This window comes from Macaca nemestrina, chromosome 6 (assembly GCF_043159975.1).
Source record: "Macaca nemestrina isolate mMacNem1 chromosome 6, mMacNem.hap1, whole genome shotgun sequence".
In the NCBI taxonomy this organism is placed as follows: Eukaryota; Metazoa; Chordata; class Mammalia; order Primates; family Cercopithecidae; genus Macaca; species Macaca nemestrina.
Window position 1 is genome coordinate 47349577 of NC_092130.1, and position 25988 is coordinate 47375564.

The 25988-nt window shown below is 39.9% G+C and overlaps 1 protein-coding gene across 2 annotated transcripts in view; it reads right to left on the minus strand.

Annotated features, from left to right (window-relative positions):
- LOC105467260 (heat shock protein family A (Hsp70) member 4) overlaps window positions 1–25988 on the minus strand; it is a 57124-nt gene that overhangs the window by 9998 nt on the left and 21138 nt on the right. For both annotated transcript variants that reach the window (XM_071098469.1, XM_071098470.1), the window contains exons 5-14: window positions 24520–24619; window positions 23719–23852; window positions 20928–21172; window positions 10447–10523; window positions 8769–8920; window positions 8158–8264; window positions 7628–7761; window positions 5642–5823; window positions 4247–4336; window positions 791–943 (exon numbers count right to left, since the gene is read on the minus strand). In XM_071098469.1, coding sequence (XP_070954570.1) covers window positions 791–943; window positions 4247–4336; window positions 5642–5823; window positions 7628–7761; window positions 8158–8264; window positions 8769–8920; window positions 10447–10523; window positions 20928–21172; window positions 23719–23852; window positions 24520–24619 — 1374 coding nt within the window. The remainder of the gene's footprint in view (window positions 1–790; window positions 944–4246; window positions 4337–5641; window positions 5824–7627; window positions 7762–8157; window positions 8265–8768; window positions 8921–10446; window positions 10524–20927; window positions 21173–23718; window positions 23853–24519; window positions 24620–25988) is intronic.

The following is a 25988-nucleotide window of genomic DNA, read 5'->3' on the forward strand; positions in this document are numbered from 1 at the left end:
ATATCAAAAAGAGTTTTGTGGGTGGGATTAAAAAAAAGAACAATAGAAACATCAAGGTATAGACACCCAAAAGCAAAATTAAAGAATTTAAGACAAAGAGAACTTTAAAAGCCTCTTGTTTTTAAAACATCTATTAAATGAAAAAACCTATTGTTTTCAATGTCACTAAGTGATATCCTCTGCTGTATTATTTATTATGAGACAACAAAAATCAAGTCATTCATGCAATATAAATGCTGAAGTTTCTATAAGACAAAACTATTCTAAGATCCAGTGGAAACCTGGAAAGAAACCTCATAGACAAAAATTAATTCAATAAATGTGCTCACAAATCCCAAACCTTGCATCTCTCAATAAGAGTTACTATATTTACATACTGACTGGCAACAGAAAGGAATAAGCAAAATACTGCCACCATCAATGCTATATGATTTCTCCTACTGATCAACTTTCATGACCGCCAACCTCAAATATCCCAATCTCTAGTGAACAAATATACCCACGTATTCAAAAATGAACAATACCTCCCCTACACCAAAGACATTATATGTCAAAATTTTCACAACAGAGCTTCTAGCAATACAGACATATTAGTACCACCATAGAAGAACTGAAATAACATGGGATCTATTGCTTCAACTTGCCCTTAAAATACCATGCAAAAGTCTAAATTATTTTCTCGAGGTCCAAACAATCAAAAATGCATTAAGTCACTCAACGCAGAGTCTGAATACTATAGTAACGTTAATTTGTTAGTAGCTCATTGTTCCAATAGACTTTAAATAACAACCTCATTTTCAATGTACAAGTTGAGCATCTCTCTGTCTATCTGCCATAATAGCTGATTCTCAATTGGCAGGTCCACAGTACTGGTCTTCACTTTTGCCTTCTTGGCTTGGGGTGGTTGGTCCATCTTTTTATCCTTTGATCCAGCTTGAGAGGTCTAAAACAATAGAAATCATTAAGAACAAACACACATACAGACTACCTTAAACTTCAAAATGGGTCATGTTTGAAAAGCTGTTTTTGCTTTTTTTATTTCGTTCTCTTTTGATGATGATCTAAGTAACTTAGGACTACCATAACATCTAGAAAATAAAAACTAAGTCAATACGATGAGGTATCTAGAGCAGTCAAATTCATAAAAATGGAATCAGAATAGTGGCTGTCAGGGGGTGGGGGAGGGGAATAATGGAAAGTTATTTAATGGGTATAGAGTTTCGGTTTTTCAAGATGAAGTTCTGAAGACTGGTTACACCACAATGTCTATATACTTAACACTACTGAACTGTACATTTAAAAGCAATTAAGATGGTAAATTTTACAAAATACCTCTCTCCTATAATCCCATATCAATATATAATCACTATTAAAAATTTTTCTCCTACTTTTAAACATATAGACATGCAAATGAAGTTAGTGGGGAGGAGGGTATGAAATTTTTACGGATCAGTAACATATTGGTAATTTGATTTCTATACTGTCTATAACTATTTACATTCTGACAAAGAGAAAACTCATTTCACTGCACCCTATCCACAAATGAGAATTCATTTAACATCATCTCACTGTTACTCAGTATGACTTTCTTTTAACCTTTTTCAGACACTTACAAGCCATACTTAATTATTTCCTCAAACTGCCTAGTAATATTTTATCCACTGTTCTTTTAGGATTGCAGTGTTTTTTTTCCCCACAAACAACTGACTCTTCTAGTTTGTTTGTTTGAGATGGAGTCTCGCTCTGTAGTCCAGGCTGGAGTGCAACAGAACGATCTCGGCTCACTGCAACCTCTGCCTCCCGGGTTCGAGAGATTCTCCTGCCTCAGCCTCCTGAATAGCTGAGATTACAGGCGCCCACCACTACGCCCAGCTAATTTTTGTATTTTTAGTAGAGATGGGGTTTCGCCATGTTGGCTAGGCTGGTCTCGAACTCCTGACCTTAAGTGATCCACCTGCCTCAGCCTCCCGAAGTGCTGGATTACAGGCGTGAGCTACAGCGACTCTTCTAAGTTTTTTCTAACTGTATTATTTGTCTATATGTAAGTTTTGACTGTCAAATATATCCATATCTTTTCCTTTGAGATTACTTATGTTGCTTTCATACTCTGAAAGCCCTTCCTCATCCACAGATTAGAAAAATATTCACTTCAAGCTTTTTCCTTTTCAACTTTGAACCTTAGAATTCATCTGGAATTCAATTTATTCTATGATAAAGCAAAATTTTAATGTCATTTCCCACCTCCTATCAAACTAACTTAAGTCGGCTGCTGAAATTTATCTATCATTTCTATTTCATTTGCCTTTAGAAGCAATACTATGCAAAAGGCACTTTAGTTTCTGAGCCATCCCAAGGAAGCCTAGATAACTAATACCTCTAGAACCCCCCACAGCTCAAGGGCATTGGGGAAGGGGCTGTCATTTCTCCCTTCTCTTCACCCACCTTCCACAAACACATAGGAGAACAAGTCTTTGTCTCTGCCACTGCTGCCCCCATCCCACCCAACAACATAAAGGGTCTTCCATCTTGAAAAAGGCCTGACCCAACTAAAGAATCTGTAAGCACCATTTCCTTTCCATTTTCTTTTTTAATATTACTTGCACAGCTAAAGGAAAGCAATTAAATTTTGTTAATTGACATGAAAATATATAACAGACTTAAGCCACTTTAAGGTTCTGTCCAACTTTTTTAAATGCCACATTTAAATTAGAAATTTTTTTAAATCAGAACTTTTTAAAATTAGAAACTCCTAAGATGGCAAGATTATACACTGTAATTTTATAAATAACTTAAAAGATATTTTCAATGATAAAATTTAAACATGACAACTAAAAACTAAATAATAGGTTGTAAAGGATTCATTCAAAAATGTTACTACTCTTTTTGAAATAAATACATTATTTACATTATTCACAAAATACATTTAAATCCATTATTCCATGATTTAAAATAACTTAAGATGCAGTCTTGCTCTGTCGCCCAGACTGGAGTACAGTGGCACAATCTCAGCTCATATAACCTCCATCTTCCAGGTTCAAGCAATTCTTATGCCTTAGCCTCCTGGGTGGCTGGGGCTACAGGCATGTACCACCCCACCCAGATAAATTTTGTATTATTAGTAGAGATGGGGTTTCACCGTGTTGGCCATGCTGGTCTCAAACTCCTGACCCCAAGTGATCCACCCACCTCGGCCTCTCAAAGTGCTGGGATTACAAGCGTGAGCCACTTAACCAGGCCCCATGCCTTTTTATTAAAAGATGTTATTTTGGCTGGGCACAGTGGCTCGTGCCTGTAATCCCAGGGTGCCAAAGCGGGAGGATCACTTGAGGTCAGGAGTTCGAGACCAGCCTGGCCAACATGGAGAAACGCTGTCCCTACTAAAAATACAAAAATTATCCAGGCGTGATGGTGACCCCTGTAGTCCCAGCTACCCAGGAGGCTGAGACGTAAGAATCACTTGAACATGGGAGGCGGGGGCTGTAGTGAGCCGAGATTACGCCACTGTACTCTAGCCTGGGCAACACAGCTAGAGTACATCTCAAAAAAATAAAAAAATTAAAAATTAAAAGGCATGGATTATTGATAATTTTGAAAAAATTTTCAGTTTCATTATTGTTTATCGGTAATGAATTAAATTATGGGTAGAATGACTTAGTATAAGCCATTCAGAAACCAGCATAAATAAATCACTAGCCTAGTAAAACTAGGCTTCCTGAGTGCTTTCTTCCCATGTATAAACCAGGAGAGAGTTTAAAGGCCATCTTGCAAATAGCACACTACAAATATCACTACAAAATCTTGCTAAAAAAATTGTTCAAATAAATTGAGTTTCTAAGTATAACTATCTTTCAAGACACTGCCCCTCAGTCAAAACCATGTACTTTAAAAAGCCTGCAGTGCAGACTCTAAAACACAACTCAGCCGGGCGTGGTGGCTCACACCTGTAATACCAGCACTTTGAGAGGACAAGGCAGGTGGATCACCTGAGGTCAGGAGTTCAAGACCTGCCTAGCCAACACAGTAAAACCCTATCTCTACTAAAAAATACAAAAAAAAATTAGCTGCCATGGTGGTGTGCGTCTGTGATCCCAGCTACTCAGTAGGCTGAGGTAGGAGAATTACTTGAACCCGGGAGGTGGAGGTTGCAGTGAGCCGAGATCATGTCATTGCACTCCAGCCTGGGCAACAGAGTGAAAGTCTGCCTTTAAAAAAAAAAAAACAAAAACCAAAAACATACAATTCATACCTCCATTTCTTCAGACTCTGCCTTATTTTCTGCTGGTGTCTGCTGCTGTTGTTCTTCAACATGTGGTTCCTCCTGGTCCACTTGCATCTTCTGAAAAACAGGTCAAATTAAATCTTGCAATTAGGAAGACTAAACAACCTTCATTACACATTGACAAAGTCACATGGTTATGAAATTTCTGCTGAATTACCAGCAATCAGAAGGCCTATGCTTAAATTCCAGGTAGGCCACATTACCTATAACACAGAAATTTTCCGCTCTGGATCTTAGTTAATACATCTGTACAATGAGGATAACACTTGCCCTGCCTTACCCTTACATAAAGAAGAATGACTGTGGAACTGCTTTGTACATCATTAAGTACTCACAGTTCACCATGTGGCATCATTTAATACAATCTACAAAATATAACCTGAAGAGAGCATAAGCTTCTCCAGGCTTCCTCAAAGGTATTTTCTCTCAAAAGTTCCAACTTTTTCAAATAGTTCCTAAGTCAGCCTCTCTTCATCCTCAAAAGTATGACCACTGCATGCGCTCAGGGAGGTGAACACGTTAAAATTACAAAGCCTAAGAACAATGATGAAAGAAGAGGTTTGTGGAGAGCCTGAACCAGTGGCTTCTCAATGCCTGCAACATATTAGAATGACCTGAGAGGCTTTTAAAACTACTGCTACCTGGGTCTCAGCCCAGACCAACTCCAGTAAAATCTGTGGGAATGAAACCCCAGCATTTGTAGTTTTGTTTTCCCAGAGGCAGGGCCACACTCTGTCACCCAGGCTGGAGTGCAGTGGTGTAAACAGGACTCACTGCAGCCTCGACCTCCTAGGCTCACACAATCCTCCTGCCTCAGCCTCCCATGTAGGTGGGACCACAGGTGTGTGCCAGCACACCTGGTTAAATTTTACTTTTAGTAGAGATGACAGTCTCACTTTGTTGCCCAGGCTGGCCTCAAACTTCTGGGTTCAGGCAGTCTTCCTGCCTCAGGCTCCCAAAGTGCTAGAATCATAGGGAATTTGTAGTTTTATAAAGCTTTGATTCTGATGCACAATAAAGACAACACCCAGTGCATAACTCCAACAAATGAGTGTACAATCTATTCTACTTTTGAAAATAATTAACTGAGACTCAGAGCATTCAATAACCAGAATCAAGAATAACTCAAGTTGAGAAGTATAAGATCTGAAAGGAGAAATCAACTGTGTTCCATTTCTATACAAATTCTGCATAAAAATCTACTGCTGGTTCACTTATATTGGGGAAAGGGCAAACATATAAATCCACTCTCACTCAGCAGCTCTGTCACAACGCTCCTCCCTTGCTACCAAGTCTACTTGCTATAATTTCTAGCCAAGTCACCTCTGGGCCATCACAAATGGTATACAATGTCTAGATTACCTCTTCCTCCTTTGCATTCTGATCTGTTTCCATTGGCTCCTCATTTTCCTCAGATTTGTGAACCTCCACTAAGGATGCACTGGACACACTGAAAATGCCATGGACATTTACTCGAACTTTGACTTTCACTTTTGAACTGGAGCCATCAGACTGAGGAGTGACTTTCTGAACTGAAAACTGAGCTAGGGACATACGAGAGACAAAAGAACACATAACCTAAGAGGATGAATTCAAGCATGAATATATGCCTACACTGTTACATTATGTCTACTTTTCTTTTTTTTTTTTTTTTTTTTTTTTGAGACGGAGTCTTGCTCTGTAGCCTGGGCTGGAGTGCAGTGGCCGGATCTCAGCTCACTGCAAGCTCCGCCTCCCGGGTTTAGGCCATTCTCCTGACTCAGCCTCCGGAGTAGCTGGGACTACAGGCGCCCGCCACCTCGCCCGGCTAGTTTTTTGTATTTTTAGTAGAGACGGGGTTTCACGGTGTTAGCCAGGATGGTCTCGATCTCCTGACCTCGTGATCCGCCCGTCTCGGCCTCCCAAAGTGCTGGGATTACAGGCTTGAGCCACCGCGCCCGGCCATGTCTACTTTTCAATGATAGCTCAGTAACATGATGCTTAAAATAAGCAAAATGGGTCCTCTTAGAATCTTATTAAATCATCAGATTTCTTTCTTCTTTCAGTCTCTTATTATCCTGCCCCAATTAAGAACTCAAATATCTCCCAATTCTTTCCTTTCTTCCAATTTCTTTCTATTTATCTTTAAATGGTACTTTCAGATTAATTCCTAAAACATATTTGTCACATTCTCTACTGAAAAAACAAAACAGAAAAAAAAAATGATTCCACACTGCTTGTCATTTCTCAGTAAATTGCCATTTCTAGATCCAGTTACTGTACAAGCGTTTTATTTACATTTTCTTCCTTCCCAGAACTCTGAAAAGTATGAATTATCACTGTTATTCCTGGTTTTACAGATTTACAGATGGGGAAAACAGAATAGGTTAACTTTCCACAGCTTCTAAATGCCAGATACTCCTAATTCTTTACCCATATATTCTAGGTCTTTATAGTATAACTAGTTTCTCTCTCTCTTCTCAACTAGTATTATTTCCAGAGTTTCTCAGAGTCTATAAATACTCTAGATAACACGGTTCTGAAACCTAGGATGCTTTGATATTGTATCACCATCTCCTAATAATTTTCTGTATACATCTTTTTTTTTTTTTTTTTTTTGAGACGGAGTCTCGCTCTGTCGCCCAGGGTAGTGTGCAGTGGCATGATCTCGGCTCACTGCAAGCTCTGCCTCCTGGGTTCACACCATTCTCCTGCCTCAGACTCCCAAGTAGCTGGGACTACAGGCACCCACCGGCATGCCTGGCTAATTTTTTTTTGTATTTTTTTAGTAGACACCGGGTTTCACCGTGTTAGCCAGGATGCTCTCGATCTTCTGACCTTGTGATCTGCCAACCTAGGCCTCCCAAAGCACTGGGATTATAGGCATGAGCCACCACGCCTGGCGATTTTCTGTATACATCTTATAACTGTATGTTAGGGTCCAAATTGAATTTCGTTAATTCCTTACAGTATACAGCCCCACCTTATACACAAGTTGTAACTACAATGTGTGTTAACCAAGAAAAACTGCCAATACGATGGGAGATCCAATTAAATAATAGCCATTTGGCTGGTTCTAAACCTGTTAACGAGACTGGAAGAGGTTTTCTTTTGTAATCTAAAGCCTCTAAATTTCAGAATACCGTACTTGTTCTTTCTACTACGCCAACTCTCCAAGCAGATAAGCTCTTTTTTTTTTTTTTTTTTTTTTTTTTTTTTTTTAAATGGAGACAGGGTCCCACTACATTGCCCACTACGTGATCTCGAACTCCTCGGCTCAAGTGATCCTCCCACCTTAGCCTTCCAAAGTGTTGGGATTACAGCTGTGAGCCACTGTGCCTTTTTTTCCTTTAAATTCCCAACTCTTACCTATAGCAGGATCTGGATAAGGCAAATCCTGAGGAGAGCTGTAGTAGGCCTCAAGAGTGAAAGGTTCCTTTCTATAAAATGTAAGGACTTTAGAGAAAGGAGCAGCATGATTTTTGGAAAAGACTTCACAGTCACTGAATGGAGGAAAAAGACAAAAAACAAATTCAGGATATTCCTAACACTTTTACCCATGTGTTCTAGGTTTGTAATTATTGTATAGTGTTAGTTTCTCTCTCTTTTCAAATGGCATTATTTCCAGATTATAAGAGTTTCCAAGAATCTTTATATATAAAGTCAGTAAAAAAAGGAAATACGTCAATCTGCACATAAAAGGCACCAAGGATTTCAGCAGAATCAAGTGTGATAAACTAAATAAGGACACAAATTTACTCTGACTAAAATAAATGATCACTTTCCTTCATGCACTATGATAAAATGTTACGGATTTATGTAAACTGAAATGAAGAGCAACATATTACTCAGATCTAATAGTCAACTTTAGGTATATAAATGATTAATAAACATGATACCTTGACCCTTCTTCAGCTGGAGAATTCCATCTCAGAGATATTGGATATGGTACTACATCAGTGATAGAAAATTCTCTGACTTTGAAGGCAGGCGATAAGATGGCGCACTAGAATAATTTTCAAAAATTCCATTTAACAACTATAGACATTATAAACTGAATAATATCACTAAACCTACAAATGACTTCAGAAATCAATGGTCTTTTTAAAATATTTACATTAGTAATTTAATGGTGTCTGAACAGTTTCACAAACTTCTATCATGTCAATCCCCTATATAATCTAGCTATTCCTTACTATTCCTTATTTTTCTATTAACCCCAACCCTTATTTAATTGATGTACACTATTTCATACAGACATAGGTAACAGGCCAAATTCTAGTCATGCTTCAGGCTCAGAGTTACCTATGTTTCTAGTCAATTAATTCATCTTATGTGCTATAGAGTACAATTACTTTTAGGAACATCACCTCTATTTTAAAACAAAGGTTTTGGAATCTCAACACCTTGAAATCACCCTGAGCTAACCCCAGGTTATTAGATACATAAACCACTGCCATCTTGCTACCATGATTTATAAACAGTTACCTATAAAAGAAAGAATATTCACCTGCAATGCACAGCCTCGAGTGACAGCTTCATCAGCATTTAACGTTGTACTAAGCTCTTTACCAAAAAATTTGCTGATCTTCTCTTTTACCGCAGGGATTCGTGTAGCACCACCAACTATCTCCACTGCATAAATATCTTCTTTCTTTAACTCTATTTTTAAAGAATTAGATTTTTTTAATTAAACGAAAGAACAGTAACATCTTACCACGATGAAACAACTCAGATGTGTAACAAAACTCCTCCACTCCCTCACCCACCTCCACAACACACATATACTCATGCCCACACTCACAGAGGCATGTGGCATCTGGAAACAAGTAGGTGTTTTAATTCTTAAAATAATGGGGGAAGGGTAGCTAGTGGGATTTAGGAAGTGAGGGCCAGGAATACTCAAATGTAATGCAGTGTACAGGTACTGAATTTCTCACACAATATCACACAAAGAAGTGTTAAAACATCAACAGACCAAACAAATATGTTAGCCGTCAGGAAAATAAGAGGGCCTCAAAGCACCGAGTTACTCTAACCTGACATTAAAGGAAAAAAAAAGGAGAATCACATCCAGCTACTCCAGTGTTCTAATCCAACACATAAACATAGTCCACATTAAAACACAGATAGAGGCCAGGCATGGTGGCTCATGCTTGTAATCCCAGTACTTTAGGAGGCCGAAGCGGGCAGATCACCTGAGGTCAGGAGTTCAAAACCAGCCTGGCCAACATGGTAAAACCCCATGCCACTAAAAATACAAAAATAAGCCAGACGTGGTGGCGCACGCCTGTAATCCCAGCTACTCAGCAGGCTGAGGGCAGGAAAATTGCCTTAACCCAGGAGGCAGAGGTTGCAGTGAGCTGAGATTGCACCACTGCACTCCAGCCTGGATGACAGAGCAAGACTCTCATCTCAAAAAATAAAAATAAAATAAAATAAAAAATAAAATACGGGTAAAGTTTCTTCGTATCAGAAAGAAAGAAGATGTGTATCAATGATCTGCTGTCGCTCATAAAATATTTCTTAATAACACCTGATTTCCTTGTCACATTTTATCTAACAACCATTGATAATTTCTTGAGAAGGGCTATTTAAAGAAATGGACTTTCCCAATGTGGAAATAAGCCTATCTGCCATCATCACTAATTAAAAAGGAAGGCCTGTGCCAAGCTGACAGTATATCTCAACACTCTGAAATAGCAATCAACGCAACAGTGAAGTGCAGGTAAATGGTTTGTCAAAGATTTTAGGAAAATTAGTATATACTCCTAAATCAGTCACCTTTTACCCTGAGACAAGATTAAAGCATTAAGTAAGTATGTGGTTATCCCTTTGCTGCAGCTCTCATCCAGCTAGGGAAGAATTCACTGACAGAAAAGCTTACAAGACTACCGTATCAGCATCGCAAAAGACAATTTTTACCACCATTAAATAATTGTGAGGCTTATATCTAACTTTCAGTCTGAATTCAGTGTCTTGGAGAAACTTCTATTAGATTTCCCTAGACGTTTCAAAAGATTACTTTGGGCAGGGGGAAGATACAGATTTTTTAAAAGCTTAATATATACTATTGAATTAGTTCACACAATAAAAATTTGTATCGCTGCTTGCAAAGCTAAGATAATAAATAACAATTTCCAAAGAGTCTGAGATACGCAAACAAATTCAATCACAAAAATACTTACTGGTTTGTTCCAAAACACTACGAAGTGGTGGCTCCACTCTAGCTAAGAGATCATTGCACATCTCCAGAAATTTGCCTCTATTAAAAAACATAAAAACAAAAAAAAACACAGTATATTAAATCACATTCCACTTGTATATGGAATAGATGGCTATAACAAAAAACAGTTAACAAGTGCTGGCAAAATGTGGAGACACTGGATCCCTCATACATTCCCAGGTAATAGAAAATGAAAATGGTGCAGCCACTTGGGAAAAGTGTTTGGCAGTTCCTCAAGATGTTAGAGAGTTAGCATACGATTCAGCAATTCCATTCTAGGTATACAGCCAAAAGAACAGAAAACACATGTTCACACACCAAACTGGTGTATCAATGTTCACAAGCAGCCGAAACAACCCAGATGCCTATCAACTATATGAAGCAATACAAATGAATGAATACAATAAGAGGAACTGATACATATTACAACACATGAAAACACTATGCTGGGTTAAAGAAGTCAAACAAGAACACAAATTTATGTGAAATATTCAGAATAGGTATATCCAGAGAAAGGAGACGAGTGGCTACCAATGACTAAAGGGAAGAAGAAGAGATGGGAAGGACAGCTAATGAGTACAGGGTTTTACTTTTCTTTTTTTTTTTTTTTTTTTTTTTTGAGACAGGGTCTCACTCTATTGCCCAGACTGGAGTGCAGTGGCACGATCTTGGCTCACTCTCACTGCAACCTCAGTGAGCTCCCAGGCTCAGGTGATTTTCCCACCTTAGCCTCCCAAGTAGCTGGGTCTACAGGCATGTACAACCATGTCTCTTTCTATTAATATACATTTTTAGGTGTTTTAGGTTTACAGAGAAACGAACATGACAAGAATCTCCATATATCTCCTCCTCAGCCCCAGCCCAGTTCCTCTATTAACATCTTGCATTAGTAAGATACATTTGTTACAATTAATGAGTCAATGGTGATAAATATGATAGTTTCTATTAGTGTTTTGTGAGTTTTAACAATGTGTAAGTATTCACCACTTCAGTAACATACAGAACAATTTCACTGCCCTAAAACTCCCCTGTGCTCCAACTATTCATCCCTCCCTGCTCCAAACTCCAGGTAACTAACTGTTTTATTGTCTGCCTAGTCTTATTTTTTTTTTTTTTTTTTTTTTTTGAGTGGGGGTTGGGGTTTTTTTCAGATGGAGTTTCAATCTTGTTGCCCAGGATGGAGTGCAGTGGTGCAATCCCAGCTCACTGCAACCTCCAACCTCTCGGGTTCAAGCAATTCTCCTGCTCAGCCCCCTCAGTAGCTGGGATTTCAGGCATGCACCACCACACCCGGCTAATTTTTTTTTTTTTTTTTTTTTAAGTAGAAATGGGATTTCACCATATTGGTGAGGGTGGTCTTGAACCCCTGACCTCAAGTGATTCACCCGCCTCGGCCTCCCAAAGTGCTGGGATTACGGGCATGAGCCATCGCACCTGGTCGTCTGCATAGTTTTGCCTTTTCCAAAATGTCATATAGTTGGAATCCAACAGTAATATGCAGATTTTTCAAATTGGCTTCTTTTACTTGGCAATATGCATTTAAGGTTCCTCCATGTCTTTTCACAGCCTGATTGCTCACTCATTTAGGGTTTAAGATGTAATGAAAATGTTCTAAAATTTACTTGTGATGATGGCCGCTGAGCTCTATGAAAACACACACACACAAAAAAAATTCTTTTTTTTTAAATCACTGAATTACACATGTTAAAAAGGTGACTTCTAGTTGGGTGCAGTGGCTCACACCTGTAGTCCCAACACATCAGGAAGCTAAGGCTTGAGCTCAACCAGGAGTACAAGACCAGCCTGGACAACACAGCAAAACCCCATCTCTATAAAACATACAAGAAATTAGCCGGGCATGGTGGCGCACACCTGTAGTGTCAGCTATCCAAGAAGCTGAGGCAGGAGGATCACCCGGACGAGGCTACAGTGAGCCATGATCAAGCCATGGCGCTACGGTGAGCCATGATCAAGCCATGGCACTCCAGCCTGGGCAACAAGGATCCTTTCTCCAAAAAAAGGGGAAAAGGAGGTGACTTTATTAAATTACATCTCAACAAAAAATAGTAGGCTGGGCGCGGTGGCTCACGCCTGTAATCTCAGCCCTTTGGGAGGCCAAGGCAGGCGGATCACCTCAGGTCGGGAGTTTGAGACCAGCCTGACCAACATGGAGAAACCCCGTCTCTACTAAAAATACAAAATTAGCCAGGCACGGTGGCGCATGCCTGTAATCCCAGGTACTTGGGAGACTGAGGCAGGAGAATCGCTTGAACCTGGAAGGCAGAGGTTGCAGTGAGCCAAGATCACGACATCGCACTCCAGTCTTGGCAAAAAGAGTGAAACTCCATCTCAAAAAAAAAAAAGAATAGTAAAGTATAGAATACACCCACCAGAGCATGCAAAACTTAAGGACTGCTAACATCAATATTGGTGAGATGTGTAGCAACCAGAGCTCTTACATGTTAGAAGTTTAAACTGTTTTACTTCTAATAGAAAAAAAAGCTGAAGAATCACTGTCCATCAATAACAACAAAGCTACAATGGCATAGTAGTTAGCAATACAGAAGAACAAATGGCACGTGGAACAAACAAATGAATCTCAATTTTATGCTGACTAAAAAAATGCCTCACACAAAAAACTACATACTACATGATGCCACTTACAAGAAGTTACAGAATTGGCAAACTTAATCTACAGACTGAAAAATACAAAAAGCACATCAGTGGTTACGGAAGCCTGAGGAAACATTCCAACATAATGGTCTATTTCATAATAAAGGCATTAGTTACAAAGATATGTGTATGTTGAAACTCAGTATATAAGCACTTAAAACTTGAGTGTGTCATTATATAAAAATATATCCAAAAACAACGAATTCTGGACAATATGCAAACTTTAGTATTTGAGGAGAAGTCTACATTTATAATGTCCGCAATTTAAGTTTCTGGAAGAAGTACACAGATGCAATTTACTTTGAGATATGTTAAAAACAAAATTGAGGCCAGGCCACGCAGTGGCTCACACCTGTAATCCCAGCACTTCGGGAGGCTGAGGTGGGCGGATCACCTGAGGCTGGGAGTTCGAGACCAGCCTGACCAACATGGAGAAACCCCATCTCTACAAAAAATGCAAAATTAGCTGGGCGTGGTGGTGCATGCTTGTAATCCCAGCTACTTGGGAAGCTGAGGCAGGAGAATCGCTTGAACCCGGGAGGCGGAGGTTGCAGTGAACTGAAACCGTACCATTGCACTCCAGCCTGGGCAACAACAACAAAACTCCATCTCAAAAAATAATAATAATAATAATTAAAAATTGATGGCTTTATAGGATACATGAACAAATATGTAATAAAACAAGTACAGTAAATGTTAGCAGTAGAACCTAAGTGGTGACATAAGGACATTCACTGTAAAATTCTTCCAACTTTGTTTCATGTCTGAAAATATCTGAAATCAAAATTGTGAAAAGCAAAGGAAAAGACTGTAAGAAGATAGCAACAGCAGTAGAGGTTTTTGTTGTTGTTGTTGTTTCGTTTTGTTTTTTTGAGACGGAGTCTCACTCTGTCACCCAGGCTAGAGTGCAGTGGCACGACCTCAGCTCACTGCTACCTCCACCTCCCAGGTTCAAGCGATTCTCCCGCCTCAGGTTCCCGAGTAGCTGGGACTACAGGTGCACACCACTAAGCTCGGATAATTTTTGTGTTTTGGGGGGTTTTTTGGTTTTGGTGGTTTTTTTTTTTTTTTTTTTTTTTTTTTTTTGGTATTTTTTTGAGACAGAGTCTTGCTCTGTCACCCAGGCTGGAGCAGAGAGGCACTATCTCGGTTCATTGCAGCCTCCGCCTCCTGGGTTCAAGCAATTCTCCTGCCTCAGCCTCCCAAGTAGCTGGGATTACAGGTGCCCACCACCACACCCAGCTAATTTTTGTATTTTTAGTAGAGATGGGGTTTCACCATGTTGGCCAGGCTGGTCTCAAACTCCTGACCTCAGGTGATCCACCCACCTCGGTATACCAAAGTGCTGGGATTACAGGCGTGAGTCACCACGCCTGGACGGTAGAGGTTTTTTGATAGTTTCTTTTTAAAAAGTTTAATTGCAATACAATTTACATGCTATAGAATTACCCATTTAAAGTATGTAATTCCCGTCTGGGTGAGATGGCTCACACCTGTAATCAGGTGAAGGGTGGCTACGCTCAGGAATTTGAGACCAGCCTGAGCAATATGGCAAAATCCTGCCTCTACAAAAAACACAAAAATTAGCCAGGCATGTCGGTGAACACCTATACTCCCATCTACTTGGGGGGCTGAGGTGGGAGGATCTCTAGAACCTGAGAGATTGAGGCTGCAGTGAGCTAAGATGGTACCACTGCACTCCACATTGCATGACAAAGTGAGAACTTGCCTCAAAAAGAAATAAATAAAATAAAAAAGATAAAAATAAAGATGTAATTATTGACTTTTGGGCATGAGGTTTTGGTACAAAAATATTCTTAAAGTATACAATTCAGTGACTTCATATATACAAAGTTGTGCAAGCATTGCCACAATCAATTTTGAAACATTTTCAGTCTAAAAAAGAACATTTTCATCCCCCTTAACTGTTACTTTCCTCAACTCCCATAGCCCTAGGTAACCACTAAATCTACTTTCTGTCTATAGATTTGCCAATTCAGGGCATTTCATATAAATGGAATCATACAAAATGTGGCCTTTTGTGACTTCTTTCATTAGCACGAACTTTTCAATGTTCATCCATGTTTTAGTATGTATTTGTATTACATTTTTTTCAATTGCCAAAAACATCCCATTGTATGGACAGAGCATGTTTTCTTTACCCACTTCATCAGCTGATGAACATTTGGGTTGTTTCCACTTTTTGGCTATTATGAGTAGTGCGATGAACATTCACATATGAGTTTTTCTGTGGACATGTGTTTCCATTTCTCTTGAATATGTATCTAGAAATACAATTGCTGAATAATGTGATAATTTGATGCGGATTTTTTTGGTTTTGTTTTTGAGACGGTTTCCCTCTGTCGCCCAGGTTGGAGTGCAGTGGCATAATCATGGCTCACTACAGCCTCCATCTCCTGGGATTAAACAATCCTACAACAAAATTAGGTAACGACATATGCCCACAAACCTCAAAATACATATAGGCAGAGACAAACCACCCACAGTTACAATTCCTGCTTAGTACCAGCTCTGTGCAAAATAAACAGAAGGAAACAAAAGGGTATATAATTGGCCTGAAAACTCCAGAATAACCTAACTCAGAGGGCCAAACTGAAAACAGAAGCTGAAATCAGCAGGGGTTGGCATGTTTCAAAACAAGTATAAAAGGCCCTAAAACGAGGTATTCAGGGACCACAGCAAACTGAGCCCAACCTAAAGTTACCTTCAAAGAAAAAAGAACTACACTGAAGAAAAACTACTGATTAAAAAATCCAAACTAAGCAGGACAACACAGTAAACATACAAGAAGATAAGAGGGAGGGAAAACATCTCAGAAAGTTAAGCCACATTTTTAAAACATTTCACAAAAACAAAAGAGGAACTCACACTTATAAACCCTGCACTTTGAGAGGCAGAGGCGGGTAGATGACTTGAGGTCAGGAGTTCGAGACCAGCCTGGCCAACATGACGAAACCCCATCTCTACTAAAAATACAAAAATTAGCTGGGTGTGGTGGCGAACACTTGTAATTCCAGCTACTCAGGAGGCTGAAGCATAAGAATCATTTGAACCCAGGAGGCAGAGGATGAAGCAAGCCGAGATCATACCACTACACTCCAGCCTGGGTGACCTACTGAGACTCTGTCTCCAAAAAAAAAAAAAAAACAGGCAAATCTAGAGAGACAGGAAACATACTGGTAATTGCCTAGGGTACGGAGGGAAATGGAGAGTAAATGCTAATGGGTACAAGGTTTCTTTTTGGGGTGATAAAAACATTCTAGAATTAAACAGTGGTCACAGTTGCACAACCTTGGAATTGTACACTTTAAAATAATAAGGTTTTATGGAATATGAATTATATCTCAATAAAAGTGATACAGGAAATGAAAGAACAAATCAGAATCAGAAAAACCTAATAAGACAGGCAAGGAAGATCCAACATAATTATGTAGGAATTCCCAAAAAAGAAAACCACAACACTACAACAGATAATATAATTCAAGAAAACTTAAGAAAATTTAATTAAACTTAGATTTGTAATGTCAAACTATATAACAAAAAGGCACACTATGTACCTGGAAAAAAACTGATGCAAAATAATCAACATCAAAACATACTGTAGTAAAATTATTGAGCTTTCTTTTTTTTTCTTTTTGAGACAGGGTCTCACTCTCATTATCCTGGCTGGAGTGCAATGTGGTATGATCATGGTTCGCTGCAGCCTCGACTTACTGAGCTGAGGTCATCCTCCCACCTCCGCCTCCCAAGTAGCCAGGACTACAAGCGAATGCCACCACATCACGCTATTTTTTTGTATTTTTAGTAGAGATGAGGTTTTGCCATGTTGCCCAAGCTGGCCTCGAACTCCTGAGCTCAAGCCATCCGCCTGCCTCAACGTCCCAAAGTGCTAGGATTACAGGTGTGCGCCACCACACCCAAATGGACTTTCAAGAAAAAAAAAAAATCAAAAACATTTGGGCATCTAAGCAAAAAGAACAAGTGACAAATATCTAAAAACTATGCTGTCACACTTTGACAGCAATGTTATACACCAAAAGAAAATAGATTGTTACTGGCTGAACGCGGTGGCTCACACCTGTAATTCCAACACTTTGGGAGGCCGAGGCGGGCGGATCACAAGGTCAGGAGATCGAGACCATCCTGGCTAACACAGTGAAACCCCGTCTCACTAAAAATACAAAAAATTAGCCAGGCATGGTGGCAGGCGCCTGTAGTCCCAGCTACTCGGGAAGCTGAGGCAGGAGAACGGCGTGAACCCGGGAGGCAGAGCTTGCAGTGAGCCGAGATCGTGCCACTGCACTCCAGCCTGGGTGACAGTACAAGACTCTGTCTCAAAAAAAAGAAAAAAAAAATAGATTGTTTCTGCATTTAACACACTCAACAAGATAAGAAAAGCTAAGAAGGTTCTATCCAACTACAGTGACTTTTAAGTATAAACATGGCAAATTGTCATCAACATGCAAGAACTTAAGGAACGCTGTTCACATGTGCTATCCCTTAGGAATCTGCAGGAGAATGCACTTCCAACATCAAAACAATGAATTAACACAAAGCTACTAGTAATCTACTAAAATAATCCAAAAAATTGAAAATAAGTGCTGACAAAGATGTGGAGAAACTGAAACCCAGTACAGCGCGGGTGGGGTAATCACTGAGAAATACAGTTTGGAGATTCCTCAAAAAGTTAAACATAGAACTGCTGTATAAGCCAGCAATTCCACTCCTAGGTATATATGCAAAAGACCCGAAAACACGTACTTGTTCAAAAATGTCCACAGCACTATTCACAATAGCTAAAAAGTAGAAACCCAAATGTTCATCAGCAAACGAATGGATGAATAAACTGCGGTATTATCCACACAAGAAAATAACATCTGCCCAAAAAAAAAAAAAAAAAAAATTAAGTACTGATACAGAATGTGGATGAACCTGAAAAACATTACACTGAGAGGCCGGGCGCGGTGGCTCACGCCTGTAATCCCAGCACTTTGGGAGGCCGAGGCGGGCGGATCACAAGGTCAGGAGATCGAGACCACAGTGAAACCCCGTCTCTACTAAAAATACAAAAAATTAGCCGGGCGCGGTTGTGGGCGCCTGTAGTCCCAGCTACTCGGGAGGCTGAGGCAGGAGAATGGCATGAACCCGGGAGGCGGAGCTTGCAGTGAGCCAAGATAGCGCCACTGCACTCCAGCCTGGGCGACAGAGCGAGACTCCGTCTCAAAAAAAAAAAAAAATTACACTGAGAAGTTAGAACAAAAGAAGTCAGACACATATTACATGACTCCGCTTATATGAAAAATACAGAATATATAAATCCACAGAAACAGAAAACAGGCTGTTGATCACCAGGGACCAGAGGTAAGGGAAAACAAGAAATAATCACCTACTGGGTATGAAGTTTTATTCTGGGGTGACGAAAATGTTTTTCCATTACACAGAGGTGGCCATTGCACAACCCTGGAAATGTACTAAATTCCAGTGAATTGTTTACTTTAAAATGCTTAATTTTATGGTACGTGAATTTCACCTCAAGTTTTTTTTAAGTGAAGAAACCATTAATTAAAAGAAATATGCTGTCAAAAAATCCGGTTTCATCAATTTAAACAAAGGTGAATGTTAAAGACTAAAAGGCACGGTTATCTCACACCTGTAACCCCAGCACTTTGGGAGGCTGAGGCAGGCAGATCACTTGAGTCCAGGAGTTCAAGACCAGCCTGGGCGACATGGTGAAACCCTGTCTCTACAAAAATACAAAAATTAGCCAGGCATGGTGGCATGTGCCTGTAGTCCCAGCTACACAGGAGGCTGAGGCACGAGGATCATTTGAGCCCAGGAAACAGAGGGTGCAGTGAGCCAAGATCACACCACTACACTCCAGCCTAGGTGACAGAGTAAGATCCTGTCTCAAAAAAGCAACAACAATCACACTAAATGAAGATTATAATGTAGAACATATAAGAGCTATGTATTCTGATGATGTAGATACAGTAGAACTTTTTGGGGTTTTTTTTTTTTTGAAGACAGCGTCTCACTGTTGCCCAAACTAGAGTACAATGGCACGATCTCAGCTCACTGCAACCTCTGTCTCCCAAGTTCAAGCGATTCTCCTGCCTCAGCCTCCCAAGTAGCTGGGATTACAGGCGCCCGCCATCACACCCAGCTAGTTTTTGTATTTTTAGTAAAGACAGAGTTTCACCATGTTGGCTAGGCTGGTCTCAAACTCCTGACCTCAAGTGATCCACCTGCCTCCCAAAGTGCTGGGATTACAGGAGTGAGCCACCACGCCCCACCACAGTACAACTATTTTTATTTTTTTTTTTTTGAGACAGAGTCTCGCTCTGTTACCCAGGCTGGAGTGCAGTGGTGCGATCTCAGCTCACTGCAAGCTACACCTCCCGGGTTCACACCATTCTGCCTCCGCCACCCCAGCAGTTGGGACTACAGGCGCCCGCCACCACACCCAGCTAATGTTTTGTATTTTTAGTAGAGACGGGGTTTCACCGTGTTAGCCAGGATGGTCTCAATCTCCTGACCTCGTGATCCACCCGCCTCTGCCTCCCAGGGATTACAGGTGTGAGCCACCGTGCCCGGCCACAACTATTTTTAAAAAACAGCACACAGGCAAATTCAGTTTTTAAAAAATTTGAACTACTTAATAAGTATCTACTTAGCTCTTACAAACGTGTAACATTTCACTAACAATTTCTGAAACATATTGGCTTACCTCCAGACTTCATGGAACACACATACACACACACAAGACTGCTGCTTAACAAAAACGAAAGCCATCTCTTGCAAGTAGGGGGAGAGGTGACTAAAAATTTGGATACAAGGCAACAATAAACACCATTTCAATTTTTTTACGGATAGCTCAGGCACACGTCTCCAAATACACCACCAGTCTTGCCTAAATTCTACCAGTAGAGTTCACAGTCAAAAGAACATCTTACTCCCATCATCCAAGCAACCGAACCAGGCAACAGTAACACTCTGGGTGTTTCTGAGGATAACCCCGAAATGTCAATTACCCAGAATTCTTGCAGCACTATACAAAAAGAGCTGTCACCCTCAAGTGAACCCAATCTTTCAAAAAGAAAAATTTCAGACTGGGCGCAGTGGCTCACACAGGTAATCCTCGCACTTTGGGAGGCTGAGGCGGGTGGATCACCTGAGGTCAGGAGTTTGAGACCAGCCTGGCCACCATGGCAAAACTCCGTCCCTACTAAAAATACAAAAAGTAGCTGGGCGTGGTGGCAGGCACCTATAACCCCAACTACTCGGGAGGCTGAGGCAGGAGAATCGCTTGAACCCGGGGGCAGAAGTTAGAGTGAGCCGAAGTCGTGCCACTTCACTCCAGCCTGGGCAAAAGAGCAAAAACTCTCTCAAAAAAAAAAAAAAGAACAATTTCTTAATCACTGGGTAAATTCTTTTCAATTTAATTCTGCATTATAGCCCTTTGACCTGATTTTATGGAAATTTCATGTATGACAAATGCATATGTAAAGAATTACCAACCTGTTGGAATATCCAATTAATCAGAACAAAAACATTAGTCTACATTATTAGAATAACCAGACCCAACTTTTCATAGAAAGCAGGGTCCTGAATGGTTTCTAATTTTTAAAACAGAACCAAAATTATCATATAACCCCCATGATAATTTTAATAACAATTAGTCAATTTAAGGTTAACATATGTGGAGAAAACTCACTGAACATTTTAACATCAAAATAGTAATATACTTACCTATTCATAGTTCCAGATACATCAACATCATTCATAAAACATTCAATGCTCAAAGGGAGATCTGAAGCATTTGCACTCATCAATTTCTTGAGTTTCTCACACTCCTGAGAGAGTCGTAATAATGCACGGATTTTGGACTTAATGTCTAGCTTGTATTTCTTCCCAAATTCTTCACAGAAGTGATTTACTAACACTTCATCAAATTTTCTACCTCCCAATGTTGGGTCAAATGCAGTGGCCAGAACCTCAGGGAAAAAATGAGAATTAATCTAACAATGAACCAATCAATTCTGAAACCGATGGATATATATTTACCTGGTAAGTTGCTTGTTTAAAAAAAAAAAAAAAAGAGGGAGGGTTACATTAAGGTTAAAACAAGGCAATGTATACATCAGTTAATCCTTATTACGACCACACTGTAAAAATAGGTACTATAATCCCCAATTTACAGATAATGCTACAGACCTAGACAGATGAGATAAACTGCAGTTCACAAAGCTACTAAGTGGTAGAAGTGGAATTCAAAGCCAAATCTCCTTAATTCCAAAGTCCATGCCCTCCCCACTACACCAGTCTGACTCCCAATAGCAGTTACATGTCCAAGGTAAAATATACTAACGTGTCATGTACATACTTCTAGTCTACTCACTATCACAAAACTGAGTAATACCAAAGGCTCAACTCTCTGCAGCTTACTACCAAAGGATTTGTTACAGCCTTAGCTCACAGCAATGTGTTTCTATTTAACCTGGAAGTCTAATTAGCCTGGGTTACCCGTTTTCAAATCTCTAACAGATTAGAAGCAAACTAGATCTAATTAGATTCAGTAATAGAAGTTAGGCTAAATAAGTGATGACATCCTTATGAAGGAATAAAACCAGTAAAAACAAACTCTTCAAAGAATGCTAAACGTCATGGGGGAAATTTTCTTAGTATGTTAAACTGAAAAAAAAAGACAGGACACAGAGCTAAATATAGTGACTCCAGTTGTTTTCTTAGAAAACTAGAATGAAATACACCAAGAATGGTAAGATTGTAAGTAACTTTTATTTATTTATTTATTTATTTTTATTTTTATTTTTTTTTTGAGACAGGGTCTCACTCTGTTGCCCAGGCTGGAGTGCAGTGGCACAATCTCAGCTTACTGTAGTCTGAACCATCCAGGCTCAAGCAATCCTCCCACCTCAGCATCCCAAGTAGCTAGGACTACAGGCACACATCACCATATCCAGCTAATTTCTGTATTTTCTTTGTAGAGACAGCGTTTCGCCATGTTGCCCAGGCTCTTCTCAAATTCTGGGCTCAAGCAATCCCCTGACCTCAGCCTCCAGAGTAGCTGGGACTACAGGCACACCACCACACCCAGCTAACTTTTGTAGAGACAGGGTTGCACCATGTTGCCCATACTTTTCTTTACACATAAGTGTTTTCCAATTTGGGGAGATTTTTGTAATGATTATTTTTGTAATTTAAAAGTAATCAAAAGGATTGGAAAACTGACAGGTAACAGGTGACACTGAAGGACAATTTAGAAAAACAGAAGCAGATGGCTACTAATATACATCACTCTGATCCAAAGCCAGGCTAAATTATGACCAGAGTCTTCTGCTTAAAAAGATGAAAGCATAGCATAGATCTTAGAAATTCTATTAGTGATTAAAGTTTAAACACTGAGAATTACATTTGGCCCACCACTTATAGCTGTAAAAAAGCGAAATCACAAATCTCTCATTTCCCAATTATCTAAAAGATTCGCTTTCCTTTTATTTAAAAACAAAACCACCTAAAAACAATATAAACCAGAATATAAAGTGGAAATGTCTATTTTTCAAAGAAACAAGATCATAACAAATAAAGTCTCAAAATGCCTCCAAAATTACCAAATATTTAGTTTGGGGTAATCCCTCTCCACCAATCTCCAATGGATACAAGGGGTTCAATTTAGACTTCAGCACCAAGTATTTTAATATGCATTTCAAATAATTAAAGCAAACACTTGAGAAATCCTTGGTTATTCACCAAATTCTAGATAAACTCATCTAGACAGACAGAGAATTTTATACCTTACTGTGGAACTAGCATAAACCAGCAAACTCAACTGTGACAGAGATCACCCTCTGGCCCCTCCTTACCTTCCATACTTCTGTGTGTACAAAACCGCTTACACTTTAGGCTTTCTAGAAATCTATAATTTCCAGTCCAGTTTGTTTTGGAATCCAAAAGAAACCCCTTTTCCAGAACACTCAAAACCTCAAGAGGACAGAGCACCTGTACCACCCTCTCAATCCCCAGTGTAAAATTCACCAAGGAACTACATGTTAAAAAATCCTCCTGCTGGGCATGGTGGCTCATGCCTGTAACCCCAGCACTTTGGGAGGTGGATCACCTCAGCCAAGGCAGGTGGATCACCTCAGGTCAGGAGTTCAAGACCAGCCTGACCAACATGGAGAAACCCCGTCTCTACTAAAAATACAAAATTAGCCAGGCGAGGTGGCACATGCCTGTAATCCCAGCTACTTGGAAGGCTGAGGCAGGAGAACCGCTTTAACCCGGGAGGTGGAGGCTGCAGTGAGCCAAGATCACGCCATTGCACTCCAGCCTGAGCAACAAGGGCAAAACTCTGTCTCAAAAAAAAACAAAAAGAAAGAAAGAAAAAAAATCCTCCGAATAACCCTGTAAGGTATGCATTATTTTTCCCATATTGTAAAATGAGAAAAAATAGTTGTCTCTCAAAATTTCATAATTACCATATAGTAACACAGTCTTCTGGGGAAAAGAAAAACATGCTTACTTTCAGTTTTCCTCTATTAAATGCACATACAGAAACTTGATAAGCAGAGTGGCCCATGTCTACAAAAACTACATTTCTTGGTTTCTCTTCTAAGGCAGGAAGATCTTGCTTATAGATTCCATATGCAAGAGCAACTACAGAAGAAAAAACACAAAAATTAAACGTAACAACATCTAAGTAAATAAGATTCATTTAAGCAGGAAAAAAGAGGTTCTATGTATAACGAACGCAACTACATGTGTTATGTTTTAGAAATCAAATTCTTTATAAGCACTATATAATTTATTCAAGAAAAAGATTACCTTCCAAGAGTTAAATACTGACATTCACTTAGACTTCCTTATAGCTGCCAATGGACTCTAGCACAATTTTCCCCAAGCCATTTCCCCCATTTTCCAAATATATTTTCCTGGATTTCTTCTACCCCTATGCTATGTTTAACATCCCCACATGTTCTGTCCATGAGATGCTGCTTAATGTTCCACTCCTCTGACTCTACCAGTCCACAAGTCTAAGAGAAGACCAATCTTTAACCGAAAGCACTGTTCCACACGCTAAGTGTGCTCCTTCCCCAAAAAGCATGTGGTTAAATACCAAAATGCATGCTATAAGGGTACACAAAAAGGATTGGTCAGATTAATTATTCACAAGTGACACAGTGTCCAAAAACACCATGACACAGGTGGTAAGCAAGAGTAGCAATGCTGAAAGCAAAATAAAGAGCAAGAAACCCTAGAGTTTTAAAATTTCACAATCTTCAATATTAACCAAGTCAAAAAATTAATCAATGGTCCTCCTTACCTGCAGTGGTTTCATTCATTAATCGCAAGCAATTAAGACCAGCAATCTGTGTTGCATCCATCACTGATCGTCTTTCTGCATCACTATAGAAACAAGGAACCTACAAAAAAAAAAAAAAAATGAATGTTTACTATATTATAGATTCTAATTTTAGTTAGTAAATTCCAAGAATGCCATCAAATACCTACAGCAATTTATTCTGTATATGATCAAGAAAATATTTCAAATTCGTAGGGAAAAGTTAGCGTATTTAGTGTTAGCGTTAGGATACACAATAGCCATACCATTACCTTACATACACAGATTACATGGCAGACCAAAATACCAACAGCTAAAGTAGTGACTGCAGAGAAGAGTTAATATAGAGGCCAGAAACTGCTATCCTTAGAAAACGCCTGCTTGCATGTTGGTCCTTGCCTGGCATCTAGGATCTTGATTCACAAACAGTTCACTAAATCAACAGAAAAAATTTCCCTAAATGATTAAGAGTGGCTCACTGTACCTAAACTGTTTATACAAAAATGTAGCTTGTGCTGACTACCGGCTTTCCTTCTGGGAATCTCGAATTTTGGTTCATGCTAGGTATAGGGTACCAATGTGACTGACCCCCGATAAAAACCCTGGACTAGCCACGCACAGTGGCTCTTGCCTGTAATCCCAGCACTTTGGGAGGCCGGGGTGGGTGGATTACCTCATGTCAGGAGTTTGAGACTAGCCTGGCCAACATGGTGAAACCCCATCTCTACAAAAAATACAAAAAAAAAAAAAAAAACCACTAGCTGGGTGTGGTGGCACATGCCTGTAATCCCAGCTACTCTGGAGGCTGAGGCTTGAACCTGGGAGGTGGAAGCTGCAGTGAGCCAAGATCATGCCACTGCACTCCAAGCTGGGAAACAAGAGCGAAACTCAGTCTCAAAAAAAAAAAAAAAAAACCCTGGACCAGGCTCAGGCAGAACTCCTGCGGTAGAGGGCATTTCACCCATATTGTTACAACCTGTTGCTGGAGTTAAGCACATGCTGACTCTGGGAAGCTTGTGCCTGGTTTCCTCCAGACTCTGCCTCATGTGCCTTTTCCCTTTGTTGATTTTGCTTTGTATCCCTTCACTATAATAAATCTTAGCATGAGAATAGCTATATGCGGCTGGGCGCGGTGGCTCACGCCTGTAATCCCAGCACTTTGGGAAGCCTGTAATCCCAGCACTTTGGGAGGCCAAGGCGGGCGGTTCACAAGGTCAGGAGATGGAGATCATCCTGGCTAACATGATGAAACCTCACCTCTACTAAAAATACAAAAAAATTAGCCGGGCATGGTGGTGGGTGCCTGTAGTCCCAGCTACTTGGGAGGCTGAGGCGTGAACCTGGGAGGCAGAGCATGCAGTAAGCCGAGATCACGCCACTGCCCTCCAGCCTGGGTGACAGAGCAAGACTCCGTCTCAAAAAAAAAAAAAAAAAAACACAAAACAAAAAAC